A 23,170-nucleotide genomic window follows, 5' to 3' on the forward strand; every position below is an offset into this window, starting at 1 on the left:
TTCCAGTGTGCCATGCTGCATTTCATTATGTAATTTTGAGTTTGTTTCATTTTCTTTTAAGATGTGACAGGACATAAAGCAGTTTAGCTGTTTGAGCCAGATAGATACAAAGTGTTTGGATTTTAAACAGTATATAGTTGAAAAACAGATTAAAAAAAAACAACAAAAAAACGTTTTCTTTTATCCCCTGATCTTGCATTGGGATCTCCTAGCACAGACTGCTATGCCCATACAAATCCCCATTAAAATTCAAGGGGATTCTGCATGGACCAAAGATAGCCGCTCCTGCTGTTGAAATTGGTGCTTTAAATAGTATATAACTAGAAGAGTTTGAGCTGCATGAGTGTTCACAATATCACCTGGACATACCACCTTGAATGGTGGAGAAGAGATTATTCGCTAGTAACCAATTGATCATTATTCCTATAGTATATAATACTTAAATTCATTAAATGTTATGTATACTAAAAGATGAGTTTATTAGAGATAATTAAAATAATGCATATTTGTCTTAATTGTTTTGTTCATAGAAAGCTTAAAATGTAAAATAATTTGACATCTGCAGTTGAAAGGATAATTTCCAGTTATATTATGTAGCTTTTTATTGTGCATTGGGAAGCAGCTTCCATTTAAAACCTTTTTTAGCACCTGCATTGTGGAGAGATACACAGTGATTGGCTTTTTAGTTATAACGTGAAAATATTTCTGCTATATGTGGCAAAGTGAATAAACCTCTAGGATATGATTTAGCACAATTAACTATGACTATTCAGGCTGTACAAAGTCTTGGCAGTTCCTAATGCTTGTATGTGCTATCCACACAGAGCTATCTGCTCACCAGAAAGGAAGTTTGTTCACGGAATCAGAAGTGAACATTTAAAGAATTGTTCCACAGGGAAGTGTAGAGCTGACTGGGAATGGCAACTCCTCATTCTAAAGTAGCTTTACTTCTTCCCCCAGAGCCAAACTCCTAGACATCTGTTCAGTCCCGAGACCTATAGTCCTTCTCCTGTTCATCTATCAGGGGAGGGAAAGAGGGACAGAGGGGTCAGCGGTCCATCATCCTTTGACCAGGGAAATTAAATACAATGACTGGGGAGACCATGACCTCAGGAAAGAGCCCACACTCTGTTAAAAGATTCTATCTTGACTTGATGTTGTATCTTTAAAGTTGGATGTAAGAGCTCAATAGCTCAATGGAATGTAGAACTCTCTGAGCATGTTCTGTCCTCAAAAGTTTAATTGTCACAATCCCATTGTGCAGGCAGCAAGGGCCTGGTACTAGAGATGAAGGTGGCCTGCAACTTTTTTTTTAAAGATCAAACCTTATTCTATTCACCAAGTCAGTGATTTACTCTTTATTTTTGCACAGCAGTATTGCTGCATAAGGAATTAAACACACTGCCTACACCATAGTGCCTATCACAAATACAGCAAGGTTATATGGAGACATTCAGGTCTCTGGGACTGATTGGAGTCAGCCACAAGAGGAACTAGCTACCGAGGGCTAGTCTGAACATCACCCGCAGAAAACTTTTCTATTCACCAGTCCAGTGCTCAAATTGCAAAGGTTTGTCGTACATGCAGTTACAACTTGCTGGATATAGCACAGTTGTAAGGTTCAAGATTACTGTATGTAAATGTTGTTTTGGTCTACATCATAGCTGATTGCAGAGATATTGTACTGAAGACTGGTGTATCCTTCACCCCTTTCATGTATTATGTTGTGATATTATATTATATATTTTCCTTTTTGTCTGGTTCCTTTCTGGGGGGTTTCTGATCATTTCAGTATGGAGTGTGACTCTCTTCAACACCATCACATTTTAGGTCTGTAAGAGATTCTACTAGGGTGACCAGACAGCAAGTATGAAAAATCGGGACAGAGTGTGGGGGGTAATAGGTGCCCATATAAGAAAAAGACCTGAATATTGGGACTGTCCCTATAAAATCAGGACATCTGGTCATCCTACATTCTGCAGACTGTTAGAATTACAGGTGTGCAAACCATTCCAAGTTCAGTTCAAAAAGAGTTTGCAGGATTTTTGGTGGAAACTGGTTTGTATGGCTTTTCAGGTCCTCAAATTCATACTTCTTCATATGGGATCACTGCTTCACAAAACATGAAACAGGAAGTAGGCCTGCGTCCTGATGTTACAACAGAACTCTTATTTATGTTTTCTCCCTGACATTTCAAGATAGATTATGATGACTTTTATTTTTTTTATCAAAAAGCTTAAACAAACTACAGCCTCTCTCAATCTGAGATTACAAATGAAAAAGACTTCTATTGAACTGGGCTGACCCTATTGGACTGATCATATTGGATAGGCTCAACCAATTTAGAGCCACTGAAGAAATGCCATGTGATTTGCACCGATGACTTATCTCAGTGATTTTGGCTCAAATTACATTATGAATGCCATAAAGTGAACCAATAACCGGAGAGGAGAGTTGAGGTTATAAAAAGCTTCTGCTGATAGCTTGAAGAAACAACATTTATGAAAGCCATCACTGCTTCCTGGAAACAAGCTGAACACAAAACCAGGATGGTTTTGCATATTTTTCTGCTTTAAATCAAGAGTTTACACACCTCTAATTAGAACTGTGCAGCTATGCGAAGGAGAATGGGGCACGCTGGGTGAAATTCATCCTGATACAGAGAGCCTGCATAAGTTCTTGTCAGTGGGAGTTTAGTGGTGCATATAGCTTGTGTTGGCTGCCATCACAGAAGTAAATTTCACCCTTTCTCTGGAAAACTACTGTACCCAGGACTGGCTGCGGCTTTTAGGCCCTGCCTCTAAAAGTAAATTTATGGGGGGCAGTGGGACCATAAAACACTCATACTATCATTATTTCAGCTGCATCAGTGGCAGAACGGGTGGAAGCCTTAATGGTTTCAAGTACTTCCAGCATTTTGTCCTCAGCAAGTCTTTGGTGGGGGTGCCTTGCTAGGTCTCCAGCACGTTTTTGTGTGGGCCTCATGCTTGTCTACCAATTAGCTATGGGTGTTCACATCCTACTTTGGGTATGTCTACATTGCAGTAAAAGACCTATGGCTGCCCCAGGTCATCTGACTCAGGCACAAGGGGATAAGTCTGTGGGGCTATAAAATTACAATGTAGACATTTGGGATCAGGCTAGACTTTGTGTTCTGGGATCTTGTGAGTGGGGAGAGTCTGAGAGCCCAGGCTCCAGCCTGAGTCTGAACATCTATACTGCACTTTTATAGCCCATTAGCCTGAGCCCTGTGAGCTGAAGTCAGCTGTCCTGGGGCAGCTTCAGGTTTTTAATTGCAGTATAGACATACCCTTAGTGTCTTAGGCTATGGTGAACGTTGTTGACTATGTGTGATGAGCTGGCAGTGTCTGGTGGCTGTTAACTGCCCACATCGTTTGACTGTGATCCCCTTACAAAAGCATGCAGTTTATATATCAGTGTATCTATGGATATATCATAAAGTACTACTTGTATAAACATGGAGTCTGCTAGAGAGGTTGGATGCTCTCAACTTCGCTCTGAGCATACTTTTATGTGAATCACATTATCCAGGCTTAATGCATGACTGCAAAGGTTCAGGTGAGTTTGCTGTTTCAGTCTGACTTTACATAATTACTATGCAAGGTAGAAACAATTCTTTAAAATATTTGCTATTATGTCTTGAAAGGCAGTAATTCCCTCCAGCTCTGTCAGTGGATAAGTCATACAGAGTTGTGTGTGGCTTCTCTGAGAAATCAATTCAATTCACTTTCCACTCTTTTTCAACTTTCCGATAGGTATTGTGTGTGCTGTGTATTAATCTGTCTGCCTATATGCTAGGTAGTATGGGATGTAGAAACATCTTGGTTCATCTGATCAACCTAATTTAATCATAAGCATTTCTCCTCTTTTTATACACACATTTCTCCAGTATATCCTATGACAAGATTAGGGTGTTTATGGTCTGCAGTCACCCAACATTAGAGTTCATTTTCATTTCATTTTCTTTGATGAACTCGAAATAGCCTCCTTAGCTGAAAAGGCCTGGTGGTTGACAGAACATCCAGCCAGCAGGGATGAAGCTTTTCTTGTATTAAATTAATCCTCTAAACAGCATTTTCCAAATGTTTGAAAATATACATTTTTTTATGATCTAAGAATTTAGTTTCAACAACAACAACAATAACAACAACAACAACAACAAAAGCTAGCAGAAGTTTAAAGAGAGAGAAATGACACCCCCCACACGTTTTGAAAGAGAGAACATTTTGAAGTGTGACTGTCAGAGGATCACACCAGGAAATGGGTTTTACTTCTAGGTGTTTTGGATTGTGACTCTTATTGATTTGAAAATCAGCGATTAGATCTTAATGGCCAGTGTCTGTCTTCATGATCTTAACAAAGGGAGTGGAGCACCAGGACCCCAGTTCAGCAAATCCCTTAAGCACGATGTTATCACAATATTATCTGCAATAAGATCCCAGTCCTGCAACTTGTTTCATATTGGTAGACACCTATTGAAGTCAGCAAGGTTCTGTGAGGTCTGGCTGCACAAAATGAGTTGCAGAATTGGGACATAAATGATGTCATATTGGGTGAAATCCTAGCCATATTGAAGCCAGTGTGAGTTTTATCATTGATTTAAATAGACCCAAGATTTCACCCATTAACTTTAATTTGGAAAAGCAAGGTTCTCAGGATAGTTGGTCCTTGGCAAGAACTGAATAAGGTGTGAGGGAGGATGCATGTAATATATCTTATTTAAAAAATATAGCACAGCATTTAATATTTGGTTGAACGTACTGTATTTATATTATGCTTCTATTGGCACTGCAGTGACAAGTCGGGAATAAAAATGTACAGAAAAACATCTGCATTTCCATTTTATATAGAAAAAAACCCAAACTGAATTTAAACAAAAGATAAACCAATGTGTTTTTGGGGTGAAATAACTTAACTTATAATATTACATTTTAATTTTAAATTGAAAGTGTTTTGTTGATGAACTATTTGATCTCATTAGACAAGTTCATTAATCTTAATAATTTAAATTAATATTCCCAGCATTGTCTTAATTTACTGATATCACTTTATTCCTTACATGGCTTTCTAGATCGATTTGTGATGTTATCAAACAACAATCTCCAAATTCTTAATATCAATAAAAGTGATGAAGGAATATATAGATGTGAAGGAAGAGTGGAAGCTAGAGGAGAAATCGACTTTCGAGATATCACAGTTATTGTCAACGGTAAGGTGTACAGTGATTTTTCTGAAGTTGAAATTAGGTCTTGCTTTCATTGATTATAACATTATATAAACAAGGTTTATCATCTTCTACAAAATCTTAATTAGGCCACTTATTGCAGTATCAACTACATAATATAGAAGTTACATTGTTTTTCTTTAAATAGAAATTGAGTTGTTTACTGTTTACAATTTGTACATTGTGAGGTTTAACTTATGTGGGTTTTTATGTTTAATTTAATTAATATAATTATGTAGTTAAGGAAATTTCATATCTCCTTTAATGGTATAAACGTGTGTAAAGGTAGGGGTTTAAAAAAACATATCCTTCATAGGAAATAGCCAACCACACCAAGCTCAGAGTTCAGACTATAACATGCAATAATTTAGCTAGGTGTATATCTTTCAGTGCGTGACATTTTTTGTTATAAACCACTTCATTTTATGCAGTTATTAAGTTTCACAGTAGCACAGTTATTTTATAAATTGCCAGTATTTAAAACCTGGTTAAACACCATGGACATAATTTGTAACTGTAGGACTACAGCTGAATTAACTGGATATGCCATTGAACATTGCCACTATTATTTAAGTCATTATAAATTTTAACAATTTATTATAAACCCTTTTAACAAGGAATATGAAAGTGAAAGCATAAAATTGAATATGTAGGTTGACCTCACTGTTTAAGTCAGTGTCAGCACAATAAAACATAAGTGAGTGGATCTCTATTCACTTATTGGCCAGCAAGGTTATCTCTAACTTAGGTATTTCTATTATACTAGCTCCTTATTATCTAAGTGCCATTTCTAATATCTAATGTCTTGTTTCTGAATGGCCCTGTCATGCAAACCTTTGCTCCCTTGTGTAATAATGAAACTATTGAAGTCTGGACTGCTTGTGTGAGTAAAGGTTACTCATTGCATGGGTATTCCTTAAATCCATAGCGATAAAGAATAGCTGTGTATTAAAGCAATACATCTTCAGGTTGCTATCAATAGTGCACGGAAAGGGATTGGGAGGGAGGGCAGAAGATTGTGCTGTGCACAATTAAAGAGTATAGGAGTGTGCATGCTTTGTGTATACTGGGGAGTTCCCTAGGGAAAATGTTTCCCTCTGCTTCCTTGGTGTGCAATACTCCTCAGTCCTGGCTATGTGCAATTTCCATAGTCTAGTCTGTAATATTTACTATATCACAGTATTTCTATCTGTAATCCATATTTGAGCTGGGATGTGTGGTTCTCCACACAGATAGACTTATCTATGCTAGTTCGGCTCGAATTAGTGCACTAAAAATAGCAGTGTAGCTGGGGTTGCAAGGGCTGTGGCTTGAGCTGGCTGCCTGAGTACATATAGACCCAGCCCCACCACATATACAGGGAGCTAGCCTGGCCACCACCCCTGTTACCTGTCTATGCTGCAGCGCTAGCATAGGTAAGTCTATATGAGCTGGGAAGCACACACCCCCACCTCAAATGTAGACATACCCTATATGGCTAGGTGTCTCTTACTTAAAAAAAAAAATCATTAACTATAATATATAATAAAGGGATTTGAAGAGAATAAAAAAGCTTTACAGCCTGTAATGCGTTGAATGCTCCAGGTATCCTTGAGTGTTTCACAAAGCAAATGAGATAAATGCCGTTAGTCCCATCACTGGGTACAGAAAAAGAGCAACCATTACGCAGTGAGTTCACTCACAGTTTGGATATTGGAACATAATTTATCAAGGCAGGTAATTGTTGGCCTGAACACTGGAGTTATATCCTTCTCATTTTGAAGGATGCTATGAAATCTTTCACTTCAGACTGGACTTTTAAAAAGAGATGGAGAGGATGGCTGTGTCTGGCACAATGTATTGCATTAAAAATGGTGGGCCAAATTCTAACCTTGTGTGATTGAATGATGTCAGTAGAGTTGTACCTCTTTGCACTCAGTCTGAATCTGGCCCAACATCTTTATCAGTGAACACATCTAGCTTTGAACTCAGTGTTATGATCTAGAGGCAAAAGAGTTACCAACTGAGCAACGCTAAAAGCATTTCACATTGTAGAGTGATATTGATTAAGGCCATCTCCTGCTTGATTTATCGGGATGACTGGCTTCTGCAAGATGAAGCTAAGTGTACTAAATCTATTCCCAACTGGTCTGTAAAGTAACAAATAAATAATTAAATTGCAATGACACCTAACAAGAAAGGGAAATGTCTATTAATCTGTTTCAGCAAAAATGCATCAATTTTCTTTGCCTGTAATACCTTCACGAGTGCAGCCCCACAGTACCTTCCCCTCTTCCATAAAATAAAAATGACTTGGAGGATAGTCATATAATTAAAATAATAATAAAAAGGGTAGGAGAGCTATGCAAGAGGTTTTTTTGTGCATAGATACTGTCCAGCTTTGGAGCTTTGTGAAATCTTCAATTTTATTTTTAATACTGTTTTAATTGAGTTCTTCAGGGAAAGGTCAGTGTGCAGGACCTTGGGGAGCAGAGTGTGCAGAAATGGCTGATGCTGTCTTCAACTCATCTTTTTCCCCCTTCTTCTTAATCATCCTGGCCTCCAGCATCTCTCTGTTCCACCTATATAGCGTCCCTCCCCATCCTTCACTGCAGGAGCCCCCTCATTGTTTTCTAGATCCTTCTCTTGCCCTACCCTTCCAGTGGCTCCTTGGACATTTGAATTCTTGCTACTAGGGAAGTGCCAGAATGGAAAGTGAATAGGTAAAGAAGCAAGTTTTAAAAGGGAACACATTGCACATATATGAATCTCTCTAAGGGATAATTCTTAGAGTACTTTAAAAAATTTAAACACTCTTCAAGTGTTAAAGCACCTATCAAATATGTAAGTACTGTAGTATTAATTCACTCTAGTAGGAGATATTAGGAGCAAAAATAAATAACATATACTGAAGTACTAGATACCAATACGAATGCCACCTCAAAAATACCTAAGATGGACAGACATATCCTTCATCATTTTAATGGTGGCTATAGTATCAGTCTTATACTGTTAGGCTGAAGTATAGCACTTGGTCATATTTGCCTATTTTAAAAAATAGACATATCTTCAGAATATAGAATTTCCCTCATTTAGGTGACTGTTTCCATGCCACTTTCCAAGCTATCCTGAGAAATTACATACACTAAGAAGGATTTGACTGTGTTGGTACTGGATAGCCATTAGGGAAACCCAGAAAGCTACTTGAAGTATTTGTATCAGGAGATGGCACTGTTGTTATCACATATTCAGTTCTTTGCGTATGCATAGCTCATTATAGACAAATAAACGTGTGGTCAATAATGAACAATGTCCGAACATAGGATTAGAATTTACTGTAGTATTAAGTTTCAGAGTAGCAGCTGTGTTAGTCTGTATCTGCAAAAAGAACAGGAGTACCTGTGGCACCTTAGAGACTACAGCATCTGATGTAGTGGGCTGTAGCCCACGGAAATTTATGCTCAAATTTGTTAGTCTCTAAGGTGTCACAAGTACTCCTGTTCTTTTTGTAATATTAAGAAAACTGTCTTTCAGAGGAGGTACAGGTCCAGGTGCAGGTCCCTTGGTACCTTTAAAGATTCCACAGTGCTTTTCTTAAGAGCAGAGTTATTAAATTAAGTGTCCCTAATGAAATATTGACCCAGGAAGCAATTACATCCCACCTACCTAAATTCTCCCTGCAATTTCACTTGGAAAGTATTTTCTTCTTCACGTACTGGTCTAAAATCTTGTGTAGTGTTGCTGAGTGCTGTTAAATCATTGATGAATTTCAAGAGGGAGGTGGATAAATATCAGTTGTATGTTATTTGAAGGGATCACAGTGTAAAGATTGTCTGTAAAGTGCTTTGGATTCCTTTTGGGACAAAAAAGTACTATATAAATGGAAGATCATTCTCATTGTGAGACAGTAACACTCACACTGATTTGAATTATATAAAGAGTCAAATCAAACTTTAAAATTAACAATCTGATTTTTCCTGAAAAAATAATTTCACCTTTTAAAGTTACATTCGAGTAAGGAAAATATTTAGATGTTGACAATAAATTGAAAAAAATATACTGAGGTTGCAGGGATGAGGTCTGCTATTAAAAGTGGAGCTTAAAAGTTTTTGCTCTGAAGAGTGTTTAACAGTCTTACTTTTATACTCAGAGGACTGGATTAAGTGCTAGTCTGGAGTGGAGATATAATAGTTGAGTCATGCAGCTAGCAGGTTAGGACTAGATACTTGTAGGGAATGGGATAAGAGTAGAGTTTGGCAAATGGGAAGAGGTGATGTGGGCCATAGAGGTAACTGGCTTGAGGTAGAGATATACTGGGGATTGTGGTTTGACTCATGGGAAGCAGAGAAGACAAGATTATGTACAGGTAACAGGAGCAGGGCAGACAGTAGTGTTTGATAGTGGAGAAAGGAGTCTTTAGGAGGCACTTATCATACAGGGTAGGGAAGTTGAGAAGATGAATGGGGGGTAAGAGGGATGATGTGTGTGAATGAGAAGGAGGTAAAAGGATGGTTTGGCAGAAGGGCTTGTGATCAGGTGTTGGATGGCCAATTGAAAGTGGGTCATTGATAGGGCTTAGCATACAACACAATACCTGTTTGTTTAAACATTTTCATAGCTTGGCACTGTAGATGAAAAACAAACCTTCAGGGCTTTAAGGTTAGTCCTTCTGGTTGTTGGAAGTGCAATATTCTATTGTGATTTTTTAATTTAATTTTAATTAAATAATTAATATATATATATATTACTTATTTATGGGAACTACAAGTTCTTTTGGACCGGAAGAGGTTTAACCTGGGCATCTTTCAAGAGCTGACAGTGGATTTTTCAGACCATAAAAAATATGTGGATCCTATGCATTACCACTAGAGTAGCCTGAGATATGGATTTGTATCTCATTGAATATCCAACCACTACATAGATTAGAAATGCAGATGATAATATTGATTAACCCCTCACCCCCTTTACTATTTTATATAACTGTAATACCTGTGGGTCCAATCCTGCAAGGCAGTGAGCACCCTGAGCTGACATTGGCTTCTGTAAAAGCTTTCTGAACAAAAGCTCAGTCTCTCGTAGGATTTGGTCCTTTGCTGAAATATAGGGATCATTGGACCAGATCCTCGGCTTGTGTAAATCAATGAATCCCCATTAGGTCAATGGTGCTTTGACAATTTACACCAGCTATGGATAAAACCATCTGTTTAAAAATGGATTCTGGGCTCTTAGTTTAAAATGTTTTGGAGATATAAACTATCCATATAAAAGTCTGCTGTCATGTTTGAGACTGGTAGAGTGAAGGAGATATCGAGGCTAATTTGTCAAGTTAAAAATATACAGCATGTCGTTTCACTTCATTTCTCAACTCCCATTCCTATCTATATGTGGTTGGAGTGCCAACAATTCTTCACCACTCCTTCTGGTCAATAGCACAGGTTCGTAAATCTTGCAGTTCCAGTCCTTTTCTCTTCAAACTTAACTTGACAAAGTCGTTCATGTATCCTTGGTCTTCCACATCCTTTCCTGATGTTCTCTTTCTCCCATGCTTTCTTCTTCTCCTGTTTCCACTTGCATAACTTCATGGTTTTTTGGGTTTACCTTCAAACCATGGTCTTCGAAAACAGATGCCTGCTCTGATACCATATTTACCAATCTCTCTTTGCTGCCAATCAGAAGGGCCAGATCTTCAGCATACATTTGTTTTCTATGTGTCTCCACAGTCTTGATTCTCCTACTAATTAACTCCATAATTAGAATGAAGAGAAGTGGACTCCGCACACTGCTCTGTCTCAATCCCACTGTCATGTCAAAACTCTTTGAAATTCCATTGTTACCACTGTAACTCTTGAGGCTCTATACACTTCCTTTATCATATCCACTTCTTGAAGCCCCCCTTCCATCCACCTCAAGAGTCCAAATACTAACTCCCACAAAACCAAGTCATATGCTTTCTCAAGATTAATAATTGCTACATAGCAGTTATGCCCTCCATTTATCATTCTTTCAGACTTCGGTCTCATTGCAAATATGAACAAATGTACCAAGTAAAGAAACTATTTTAGAAAATGTCATTGTGAATACAATAGAAAGACTTTGCATTCTGATTCTGTTGTGCAGTCAAGACGAATGATATGCTTATTACTATTTCAGGCTTGGTAATGGAGGAACAAGCAACTTACAGAGAGAATGAAAATTGCATGATAGTGTCATTTTTGCACAGATCCTGGGGCAACACAAGGGAGCCTTAAAACAAACTAAGAGGACTACTTCATGATTCCTGCTTGGGTGTGGCCATGTCATCTCTACCCACCTGGATGATTCATGGCAGCCGGAAATGTCTCTTGAGACTGTTGGCAGCTATTGCAATGTAGAACATCCACTGTAAACTGGAGGACCAGGCTAGTGCCTGGCATCCATAGAATAATGGGGAAAGTAAAGTGTTTTAAATCATCCCTTCAGCTGTTCCAGAGACACACAGCCGTTTTAGCCCAAATGGTCAAACCTGTATAACTAAAATTAGGCATCAGCCTCCATATTTAGGCACCCAGATGCATAGCCTGATTTTCACAGTTGCTGAGCACCTGCAGTTGTCATTGACTTTAACAGGAGTTAAACACCGAAATTTGGATATCCAGATTTGAAATGTTTGGCCCTTTTGTTTCGTAGAAGTATTTTGTAAATACATATGTCTTTAAATAAATAAAACACCCAACAAACCAACCAAAGTTATATATGAAGACACGCAGGAGCTGGGTTGTGTGGATAAAACAGTGATATTTACCTGCGCAGTAATTGAGGCCTTACAGACTGAAAAAGGCTTCTTGAACCAAAATGACAGAATTTGGGGGAGTGGGGAAATGAACAGGGGATCAGAACATGACTTTTTTTTTTATTTTACACAGTGCATTTTGCATCATTGAAAATACAGAATTCTTGCTTTGTAACTATGACAGAAGGGGAAAAATAATTCACAGCTAGAATATAAATATTAGGCTCTCATAGCTTGGGTTGATTGTGTTGTGGAGATGATTCCCTCCGTTTTGGGGAGAGGACGAATGGTGTATCTGTTGGAAGACCCTTCCTCCTCCCTGGCACCCCTTAGAGGTTAGTGGAGAGAGGGATTGCAGTCATAGAGGAGACTAATTCGACTGTTAGGCTGGTTTTCTTAACATTGCCTTACTCACAGGTAGAATAGATTCAAATGGAAAACTAAAATGAAGGAATGAGTTGAAACCCAACAGTATCTCTTCATACGTGTGGATGTCAGGTCAATTCCGTATGGAAAAAATTATTTAGTAATCAATGTTCTGGTCACAGTCGGATGACAGAGAGCCTCTGCTGAATACCTTGATAGCTTGGTTCTCAAACTACATTAAAAATAAATAAAAATCCTCCCTTCTAATTTGTGAGGAGAGGAAAATGCCATGAATGTCCTGAAAAAAAGGTTTGTAATATATCTGTCTAGATAACTGACAGTCAACTGTGGAGGTTCCTTGTTCTGGGAATACAATATTTCTATGTCCAATCATACATATGCTACAATAATAAGTATAACTTATTGGCATATTATTATTGCACCATTTGAATATCTCATTTCAGGAAACAGTGCTCAGAAAAATAATGCAGTACTTTGTGATGGAAAGAGCTGAAGTTATTGTGCTCTTGTAGTTTGTATCTATGACCAGGAAGACAGTATAATTGGAGCTATCTATCTGAAGACAAAATCTTCATTATCATCTTCCAGTCGTCAGTCATTACATTCAAATATTTGATTATGCATGCATACCTTTTCTCCAGAATTTTCTCACAGCAAGTCCCGTACATTGTCTGAAATATATTAAAAATAGAACATCTGAAATGTACATTTGCACATTAGCACCTGATTTCACTTTGATTTATGAAAAGTGAGGTTCCCTCAGAGCATAGTGCACCTGGTTTGGTTGGTGTCATAGAATAAGTTTGGAGCTTGCTTTTCCCCTCAGATTATTCTAATATCTGAAATGGTGCTTATGTACTTTTTGCCATTTATGCCCACTGTATATTGTACAGACGTGATGGGGCAAGAAGTAAATGTATCTTCACTTCACTGATGATACAAGCAACTGAATTACAGTTGACAGAAGACACGAATACTAGTACAGAAGGGCAGTAAGGGCCTCAGACTGTTCTCATTAAAGTAAATAACAACAGGCTTGTTGACTTCAATGGGAGAAGAAGCAGGCCTAATGTATTGCCACTTGTTCTGTGTCATTAGATATAGGGTGTGGGAAACATGTAGAATCCTATTATACATATTTTAAGATTTTATATTGTCACCCATCAGTGTAGTATCTCAACACAATTCTCTGCTGAACCTACCTTACATTAGTGTTAGAATATTTTAGTGGTAATTTATTTCAGTCTGATTACTGAGATATTTCTCATTTCTCCGGGTGTCCTTGAAAGCAGGACTGGAATTTAGAATTTCTGGTTAATGAGAAGTCATAGGACCTGTTGATCTTACATCATTTTCCATCCTTCAGTTCATTTATTTGTCTAGTTTTGAAGTCAAAATTGTATAGAATATATGCTGACATTATCTGATTAAAAACTAATCCTTCCAAGCCTAATTATAAGGTATGTGTTTCCTGATGATCTCTCTTCCACAAATTATTCTCTCTAATTAGTTTTCATGGATGACAAGGGAAAGATGTATTCTGAACCCTCCAAGAGCTGATTTAGCATCGAATGGCTATTCAGTGGATTAGTTATCTTGACTTTATTGTACTATAGGTAAAATGCTAACAAAATCCAGGTCAACAAACAAAAGTTTAAAAGCTTTTTTTTTTTTTTTTAAGAAAATGTGTTTGATATGTAATTGTTAGTTTCTGGAGTTTTCAGTTCATTGTTTCTCTCTTAAGCTCCCTCTTTATTACCATCTTGTCTTAATGGTACCTAATAGGCTTGAACCACAAATAAAATTACAGGTAAATCAAGATGGATGGGAAACTCAAATGTTTGGAAGCCTTGGGCCTACAAAGAAAGAATGAGGCTTAGAATAAAATTACTTCATTATATCTCTTTTTTATCATTTGAAATTATTAAGCAAGTTGCTGAATTGAGTCCATAATCTTGAAATTCTTAACTTCAGCGGAGTTTGTGGTCATTGGAGAACTTGCTGTTGGTCCACAAAGAGCTGTCTGATTACCTGGAGTTGGTTCCTGCTCAGGTCCAGGAGCTAGAGCAAATCACAAAATAGCTACAAATTAATTAAACACATTCCTAATATTTTGCCATATAAGAAATTGCTGTAATTGCCAGAGAGATGTTTTGAAATTGAAAGAGGGAGGCAGTGATCTGTCAATGAAAAAGGGCTTCATTCTCTCCTCTGGCCAAGCAGAGCTTGGGTACAGTGGAGGGAGGAGACTGACAGGGAGCTGTTTTTGGTTCCCTGATCCTCACCCAACAGCCACCACATAAGTTAAAGCTGCACAGGGGCACCTCTAAGTTATCCTGCTGACAGGATATCCTTGCCAGCAGAGAATTGGGCTTGGTAGAAAACAGATCTCCTATTCTCCCTGTTCTGTCCTCTTCCAATACACCCTCTTTCTTTCCTTATTCTGGGGAGTGGCATTCCAACACAGGTAGTGTGGAAGTCAGGCAGCAGAGCAAAGTGAACTTGATGGCAGAAAATTCAGGTCAAAGTCCTTGAGCTTCTCTCTTTGGTACAGTACAAGCAAAGAACACATGTGATTTTAAATCTGCTTGGCCGCAGAGGAATTGGGATTTTTGCTTATCTATCAAAGATGTCTAACTATGACGTCTCTAATAATATAATAGATGCTTTTAGTTCATCTTGAGTAGGAATCTTGTGGAAATTAAGATTCATACCATCCATCTTAAGCCCATTCCAGTAGAATAGCAAAATTAGTATCATGAATGGAGATATTAAATGACATCTTCTGCTTTATTGGTTCTTGAAACTGCTTGTTATTATGAATGTTGGTGAGGTGTTCAGTGCAAATTACTGTTGTTTTAGTAATAACTGCATTATATCAAAAATGCAAACTATGCAATTACCAGGACACAATAATTAGTTGGAATTTTTGGAAATGTAATTTTAGATATGGACTGTATATGGAGAACTCTATCACAATGTATCATTTTAAGCTGATGATATTCCTGTCCAGAAAATATACTGTAGTTTGTTTAGAAGAATTAAATATGTTTAATCAAGAAGAACATTAAGGGTTGACACCTAATTTGAAAGTGCCGTCTCACATCAGTGCATGGTTGTCTGTCAGCTGCACGATTGTGTCAAAGAGGGAGGAGAAAAGAGAGACATTTTCATTTCAGGTAGTTTAATTAACACTAATCAGTCTCTTTGCACTGACATGCACCCAGTAGCTATCGTCCTTCAGCTACTTTTAAATCTTTTTTAATAAAGCAGATCAGGAGAAAAACATGCTTATATTCATTTTGTTGTTAGTTTAGTTCAAAAGAAACCATACACAAGTGGTTTGATAACATTAAAATGGAATAATCACGATTAATGTTGTCTGAAGGAAATACAAGAATGCAAATATAGTGTTATCTGATATTATAGGCTGACTTCATTTTGTATTTGTAAATGGAATGCTTAATAAGGATTGCTCTGCTCAAAGTTTCCACAGAAGCAGTTGAAACTTTATATTTTTTTCAATTATTTTACCTCACATGTATTTTTTTACATTTCCTTCAGTTCCTCCAGCAATTACTTTGCTACAGAAGTCCTTTAATGCTACAGCAGATCGGGGAGAGGCAATTACTTTATTCTGTAGAGCCACTGGCTCTCCTGAACCTGAAATCAGCTGGCATAGGTAAGTTCAGTTTAGATCTGTATATCAGAAAGATTTGAAATATGCTACAAGTTTGTATCATATTGAAATAAACTATCTCCATTGTGTTTATGGCTGTTTATAGGGAATTGCTAAACAAATTAAATAACACACATTTGATCAAACTATGTTTATCATCAAGAAAGAGAAATTGGAAAATATCTAACATATTTTAACGTGCCTCACATTAAAGGAGAAACAAATAAAGCTGAAGAACCTATGACTTTAAAAAAGGCTATGGATGTATTTCTCAATTTCTCCATGAAATTTTCACACTCCAATCCCATATACAACTACCTAAAATAACACAGAATACAGATTAATGCTATAAATACATGTCCAACACACAGAGTAACAGTATCATATTATACATCAATACAATGTAAAAAAATATCTATCTTAAGCTGATTTTAGTCATCTGATATTTCAGTGCAGCCAGATATTCAGTAACAGGTATGGGTTCTGTGTGTTGTGTTAGTTTGTCTGAATATTTGATTCCATTAATTACAGACAGGTTGTGGATACTCTTGCAAATCTGATTCTCTTAAAAACAGAAAACTGTTTGGGGGATATAGGGTATAGCTTCCAGGTGAAGTCAGTGAGATTTATATGGTTAAAACTGTGCAATTTTGAAAATTTGCCACATAACGTCTCTAAGGATCTCACTTTTGCATGCATATTTATGGAACGGACTTATATGCCTTTTGTTTCAACACCTGATCTATTCACGAAGGATGCAGTCCAATATCAGGGTGTGAAATAGCTCAGATTCCTTGTATGGACATGTATTTCTATTTGGGGCTTGAATGAATTGTCCCCCTATGTGCTCTTTCAAAGCGACCAAGAGATTAGTGAACATCTTTCAGCGTGCACTGGACTCTGTAGTGATTCTCCTCAGCTATCTTCTCTCATTGTTACTCAGCATTTGAAACTTAAGAGAGTCTGTTAGATTCATCTTAGGTAGATGTTGGTTTCCCTTAACTGATACCTGCTTTATGACACATATTGTGTCAGATGGTATGCTGACTTTGTCTCACATGAATTCATTTGGATTGCAGAAGATGCAAATAAGTGCCATCTTTGCCCCACTCACTAATATAGATGAGAATTCAGTTCCTCTCAGATGAAACAAAAATAACAGAAATCATTCAAAGCCCAAATTATTTGAAGTAGTAATTTGAAATTCACAAACAAAAGTTTCACACTTTGGGAATTTGGTATCCCTTTGAGGTCATGTTATAAAATGTAGCTCCCAGCTGGGCAGAAGTCTCTTGAGTTTATCAGAAATCTGATAACCTCATTTGCCTCACTGCAAGAAGACAATTGAACATGGTGTTTTACATGTTCAAGATGAAAAGAATGGACACAGTCATCTTGTGTCTTGGGGAGCTATATGTTTAGAATTGTCAGTCTTCAGTGCCATATCTTTAGTATACTTTAATTTGAAAGTATCACAGTAAAATATACAAACAAATGAAACACCTTACAGAAGGCCCTATACAAATATTCTGTGGATCAGATACTAGTGAACCAGATCTTCCTTCAGTAGCAATAATGACTCTTCACTAAGAAAAATGGTTGTTGTAGACCTTCCTATACCTCTAGTCGATAAAGCCTTACTCAGGCCCTGAGCCACTGTGTGGTCTAGTGAATGTGGTAAAGGCTTGTGAGCCAGTGGACTTGGGTTTTATTCCTAGCTCTGCCTCTGACCTGTGCTATGAGACCTTAGGGAAATCAATTCACTTCTCTGTTTCTCCTCCTGCCTTCATTTGTTTTGTCTATTTACAATATAAGCTCTCAGGGGAAGCAGGACTGTCTTTGATTATGTGTTATTACAATGCCTGCTACAATGAGGCTTTGATCTTGGTGACCAGGGCCGGCTCCAGGCACCAGTCGAGCAAGCGGCAGATTCTAAGAAGTGGTTTCCCTCCAATCCTTTTTTTTTTTTTTGCTTCGCTGATCCAGCCGCCCTGTAGGGGGCAGCGGCGCGGAGGAGGGGAGCACCCTGCTCGGAGCGAGCTGCGCGCTCCATCTGCCCCAGCCGGTGCCAGGTCTGCAGCAATCCCGGCAAGGCAGCCCACGTCCTTCCCTCCCCGCCGACCGGAGTGGTGCAAAGCCCACCCGGCAAGCGGCGCAGCGGGAGGGGCTGCATGGCAAGCGCCCCAGCTGACGGAAGCCTTGGCCGCCCCTCTTCTCTCTCCCCCCCCTCCGCTCCCTCCCACTAGCTGGGACGCACACTCTGTTGCCCGGGGCACGACTGCAGCGCAGCGAGTCCCCCTGCACCTTGGCTCCGTCCGCCCCACACGTTTTTGTTTTGCTTGGGGCGGCAAAAAAGCCAGAGCCAGCCCTGTTGGTGACAGCACCTAGATGCTACTTTTTGTTTTGAAATATTTAATTTTATTTTTATTAAATAAAAATGTGAAAAAATGTTTAAAATAAAAATTAATCTTTTTGTTTTGGATTAAACAAAACATTGATTTTTTATCACTTCAGTTAGCCCAAAACAAATAAAAAATCTTTTCAGGTTGACCCCAAATTATTTTATTTTATTTATTTTTGGAATTGCCAGTGAAGCAAAAAAATCCATTCAGATTTTGTTTCTTCTGTAATTAATAGAGCAGGTTTGAGGAAAAAAACAGATCAAAATATTTACCTTTCTTATTATTTCTGATAAGTTAATTTTAAAGTTTACTCCACCAAAATCTTGCCACTTGTAGCCAACATGAGGATGCTTTTACAAGAGATTGACCTATAGGTCTATATTTGGAACCTAATTCAAAGTGTTTCCTCAGCATTACTGCTTCATTGACATTATAGAAATATGGTCGGTGAGGTAATATATTTTATTGAATCAAATTCTGTTGGTGAAAGAGACAAGCTTTGACCTACACAGAGCTTTTGTTCAGGTATGGGGTTAGAATGTTATTTTGTCTTGTTTAGTATTGTATGCTATTTATGTTATTGGTGAAACAATGTTATTTTGGCCTTTGTTTTCCCAAGCTATCAGAAAAATCCTATTTAGATTCATCTTCACTCCCCCACTAGAGTTTGATTGTGTTAGATTTTAAAGTAGACTATGAGAAGAAATGTGATCTATTGTTTGAGAGCCATGACTTTGCATTCTGTTTCCAACTATGCCATTGAGTTCTGTGTCCTTGGGCAAGTCTCTTATCATCTCTGTGCCTCAGTTTACTTATCTGTAAAATGGGTACTATATAAAAAGCACATAGAGATCTTAAGGTGAAAAGTGCTAGAAATATGCAGAGTACTATTATTGTCATTTATTTACCACTTACGTCAAAAGGAATAGAAGATTTGCGTTTATGCCAAGATATCTACACGCTTATGCTACATGCTAGCGCAGGGGTTGGCAACCTACAGCACACGTGCCAAAGGCGGCACGCGAGCCGATTTTTGATGGCACGCAGCGGCGGGCTTAGCTTACTAGGATTACATTCTAGTAGAAAAAGTGCACAATATAATTGAGTATATGCCAGGGTGCTGAAGTGAGTTGCTCAAGTACTGATCAACCATCAGAGTATTCACAGGTTTCATTATTTCTAAACCATCTGCACTGCATATATCCCAGTGACTAGAGGTTAGTTTGTTTACTGTTGTGTGGCTAGCCAACAACAGCTGAGAAGAAAAAACTGACACAAGTTGTTTATGTGCCAGTGTACTATATGTGTAAGTAGTATGAAACTATTTTTATACATTATTGCACTAATGTCAATAGTAGTGTCATTAAATCAATGTTAAAACTTATTGGAATGAAAATGTTATATTGTTTCTAATTAATTTGTATTTTAGAACATGGTAATAAAAATCATATGACAAGGAGTTCTGAGCATCAAGATACAATCCAGAATGATTCCCTTATGCCCAGAATTTGGACACATTTATAAAGACACGCAATTACCCACTCCAACAATTTACATCAGAGTGAAATCAACTGCTTTCCAAATATAATGCCAGTCTCTACCACACATTTTTTGGTGTGCTTTTTAAGATAGCAAAATAGTCACTTCCACCAGTGGAAATCACTGAAGTGACTGACACTTCTAAATCAGATTATGAAATACACTGTGTGATTATAAATCCCTTTTATTCTTCAGGAATGGCAAACTTATTGATGAAAGTGAAAAATATATTTTGAGAGGAAGCAATACAGAATTAACAATCAGAGATATCAAAAATATTGATGCAGGTCCTTATGTTTGTGGAGCAAAAAATAAAGCAGGAAATGATAAAAAGCAGACATTCCTCCAAGTTTTTGGTAAGTATTTCACGGCATATACTATCATGCTATTTTGTTTCTTTGTTTTTGTTTTGTCACAGTTATCTGATTGCAGCTGGTTGTAATATTTGATATAAAAAGACATATTGTGACAGATCCTCACTGGGTATAAAATGAAGTCAGTGGAACACTGGCAATTTATGCCATTTGAGGATTAGGCCCATATTGAGGTCACAATTTTATTTGTAGACATCAAAACATGGAGGAAAATAAAGTATCAAGAAGCCGAGTGAGGTTATAAAGTATGGACTTTTGAGGTCCAAATGCCAGCTTAGTTTATTTATTTATTTATTTATTTATTAAATACACGCAACAGTTACTGAGGGGAAATTATAATTCACGAGTTTATATGGAATCGTGCCCCCCGGAGGTGCCTATTGATGCAGCTGCCAACTTTTGGCATTGGGTTACAAGGAAAGCTTTCCCGGCTGTTGGCCACTTTAACCTTTACTCCTAAATTTGACTTTGCAATTCTTTTATCTTCAGTATCTGCTGTTCTACAATTCAGATACAGAACACTGAACTGGTAAATTGTTAATTTTCTCTGGATTCCTTTTCAAAGTTGGTTGTTGGACTGTGAGAAAAAGAAGAGGAAACCTTGTGGGTCAAAAACAGGATATTTAGCCTTCTAAATACAGAATTTTTAAGCCAGATAAAACCATACAAAAGCAGGGTATTTATTATTTATTTTATTCATTTTTTTAAAATGTATTGGTTGATCTTAATATACTTTTTTTTTGTTTTTTACGTGAGAAAGTCGAAAAATCTTATTGCTGTTTATGAACCCTGTTCCTCCAAGCCAACCTATGTGGGTGGACCCTTCTGCTTACACAGGTGTAATACTGTTAGCTTTAATGGAGTTCCATGTAGATGGAGCCCCATTGCCGACACTAAGGCTCTGTGTGGGTGAAGAGGTCAAGACTGCAGAATCAGACTGCAGGAACAAGGCTATAATTTTTTCACTAAAGCCCTAAAGTAAAGAAACATCCCAGGTGCACAATGTCAGATAAAGAAAGAAGGGGAGAAAATAAACCCCAGAGAAGACAAAAAAAAATTCTCACATTTATATCAGCACATAATGTTGCCACCATAAAATAATGTCTCCTAAATTGTTAAATTAAAAATATAGTATAGTAGAGCAAAGCTGCTATTTACATTGGCAGTGTGTGTGGGGGGGAATCTGAAATATGAAAGAACTTGACCATTATAATTCTGAAAATACATAATTAAAACAAAAAGTATACATAAATATTCATTGAAATTAACACTAAATATTAACAATTGAAATGACTGATGCAACAATGTTGAAAGCAAATATACTACTATGTTTTTTCAATTTATCTATTAAGTCCAGGTTAGTTTGTTTGTTTTTTCAAAAGGGCTAATTTCTACCTTTTTATAGAAGTAATACTAAGGATTAAATCCACTCCATCTGTATAAAGTTGTCTCTAAGAGGATGGCATGAGAAGGGTCTTGGGAAAGTGGAATCCACATCCCAACCAATCATCAACCATGACCCCTCTGCACCACTTCTGCAGGATGTTGGGAACATTGGTCTGTGTAAATGACATATCTATAACCCTAACCTTCAGCCTAAACTTTCCCTGTCCTATCTAATGGCTTTCTACATCAGCCTGTATACAGTATTAGGGTGACCAGACAGCAAGTGTGAAAAATTGGGAATGGGGGAGGGGGGTAATAGGAGCCTATATAAGAAAAAGACCCAAAAATCGGGACTGTCCCTATAAAATCGGGACATCTGGTCACCCTAATACAGTATTGGCATGACTTGTGAACAGACCATCCTATATGGAAACTGAGACTGATCGAGGAAGGAAGCTGGGACTTAGATGAGAAGCCTGAGAATTGGTGATTAGGAGTAGTTAGGCAAGGAGAATGGGACTGGGACGAGGATCCTGGTGTAAGGAAGAGAGAGAACTGGAAGTAAGATAGATTGGAAGGGGCAGGACAGAAGGGGTTAAGTTTGGGAAGAATGGGCAAGAGAGTCTGTGTTCACTCGATCACACTCATCTGCAGCGTCTGGAAGGGAACTCATGATTCCTAACTCTCACCAGTCCTGTGGTGTAAGCAAATATCAGTGAAACTCACTAGCAGAGTGCTGTGTTACAAAGAGGATGTCAGCCAAGTGCATTATGTTCTCTGATAGCTGAAGTGGCAGAGGTCTGTACAGTGGATCTAAGGGTTTCAGCCCTGTTGATGACCCATGTGAGCGTTAGTATGATGCTATATGATGGAGTTTGATTAAGTTGTGTTGTTGTTGTTTTTTAAAGAACCCTAAGAAATTATACACCAAAATCTGTTATAAATGAACACAATGGTCACAAATGAACACAATGGTCCATGGAGGAGCTGCCAGCTAATATCCCTAGTGGGCTATGGAACCAGAGTAGAGCACGGACTGGCCCTACATGGTTTCTCATGGTTATCAAAGATGGTCCTGCCCACGATGATGTAGGTCCGATTTTGGTGTGCCATGTCTAGCACAGACCCCAGCCCCAGCAAGATGACTTTCGCTATGACCTTGTAGTCTGTGTTGAGGAGTTGAGGAGTGAGACACAGACTAAGATGCCATTTCCTTAGGTCATGAAGGTAACCCTTCTTAGGCGGCAGTTCAAACACAGCCCACCAAGACGACATGGGGAGCTCCCTGATTCCTAAGGACTTGGCCCAGATGGTGAAGAGGTCCAGACAGGAATGTCTTAGAACTAGTGGTACAACTCCAGGGTCAGCACGTTAATTCATGGAGATTTGTTGGTGGATATCAGATGGAGG

The 23,170-nt window shown here is 38.0% G+C and overlaps 1 protein-coding gene across 2 annotated transcripts in view; it reads left to right on the forward strand.

The window, feature by feature from the left end:
- NCAM2 (neural cell adhesion molecule 2) overlaps positions 1 to 23,170 on the forward strand; it is a 514,501-nt gene that overhangs the window by 291,078 nt on the left and 200,253 nt on the right. For both annotated transcript variants that reach the window (XM_005289286.4, XM_065576283.1), the window contains exons 5-7: positions 5,093 to 5,230; positions 15,945 to 16,062; positions 20,196 to 20,356. In XM_005289286.4, coding sequence (XP_005289343.2) covers positions 5,093 to 5,230; positions 15,945 to 16,062; positions 20,196 to 20,356 — 417 coding nt within the window. The remainder of the gene's footprint in view (positions 1 to 5,092; positions 5,231 to 15,944; positions 16,063 to 20,195; positions 20,357 to 23,170) is intronic.

The sequence above is a fragment of the Chrysemys picta genome, chromosome 1, assembly GCF_011386835.1.
Source record: "Chrysemys picta bellii isolate R12L10 chromosome 1, ASM1138683v2, whole genome shotgun sequence".
Taxonomy (NCBI): domain Eukaryota; kingdom Metazoa; phylum Chordata; order Testudines; family Emydidae; genus Chrysemys; species Chrysemys picta.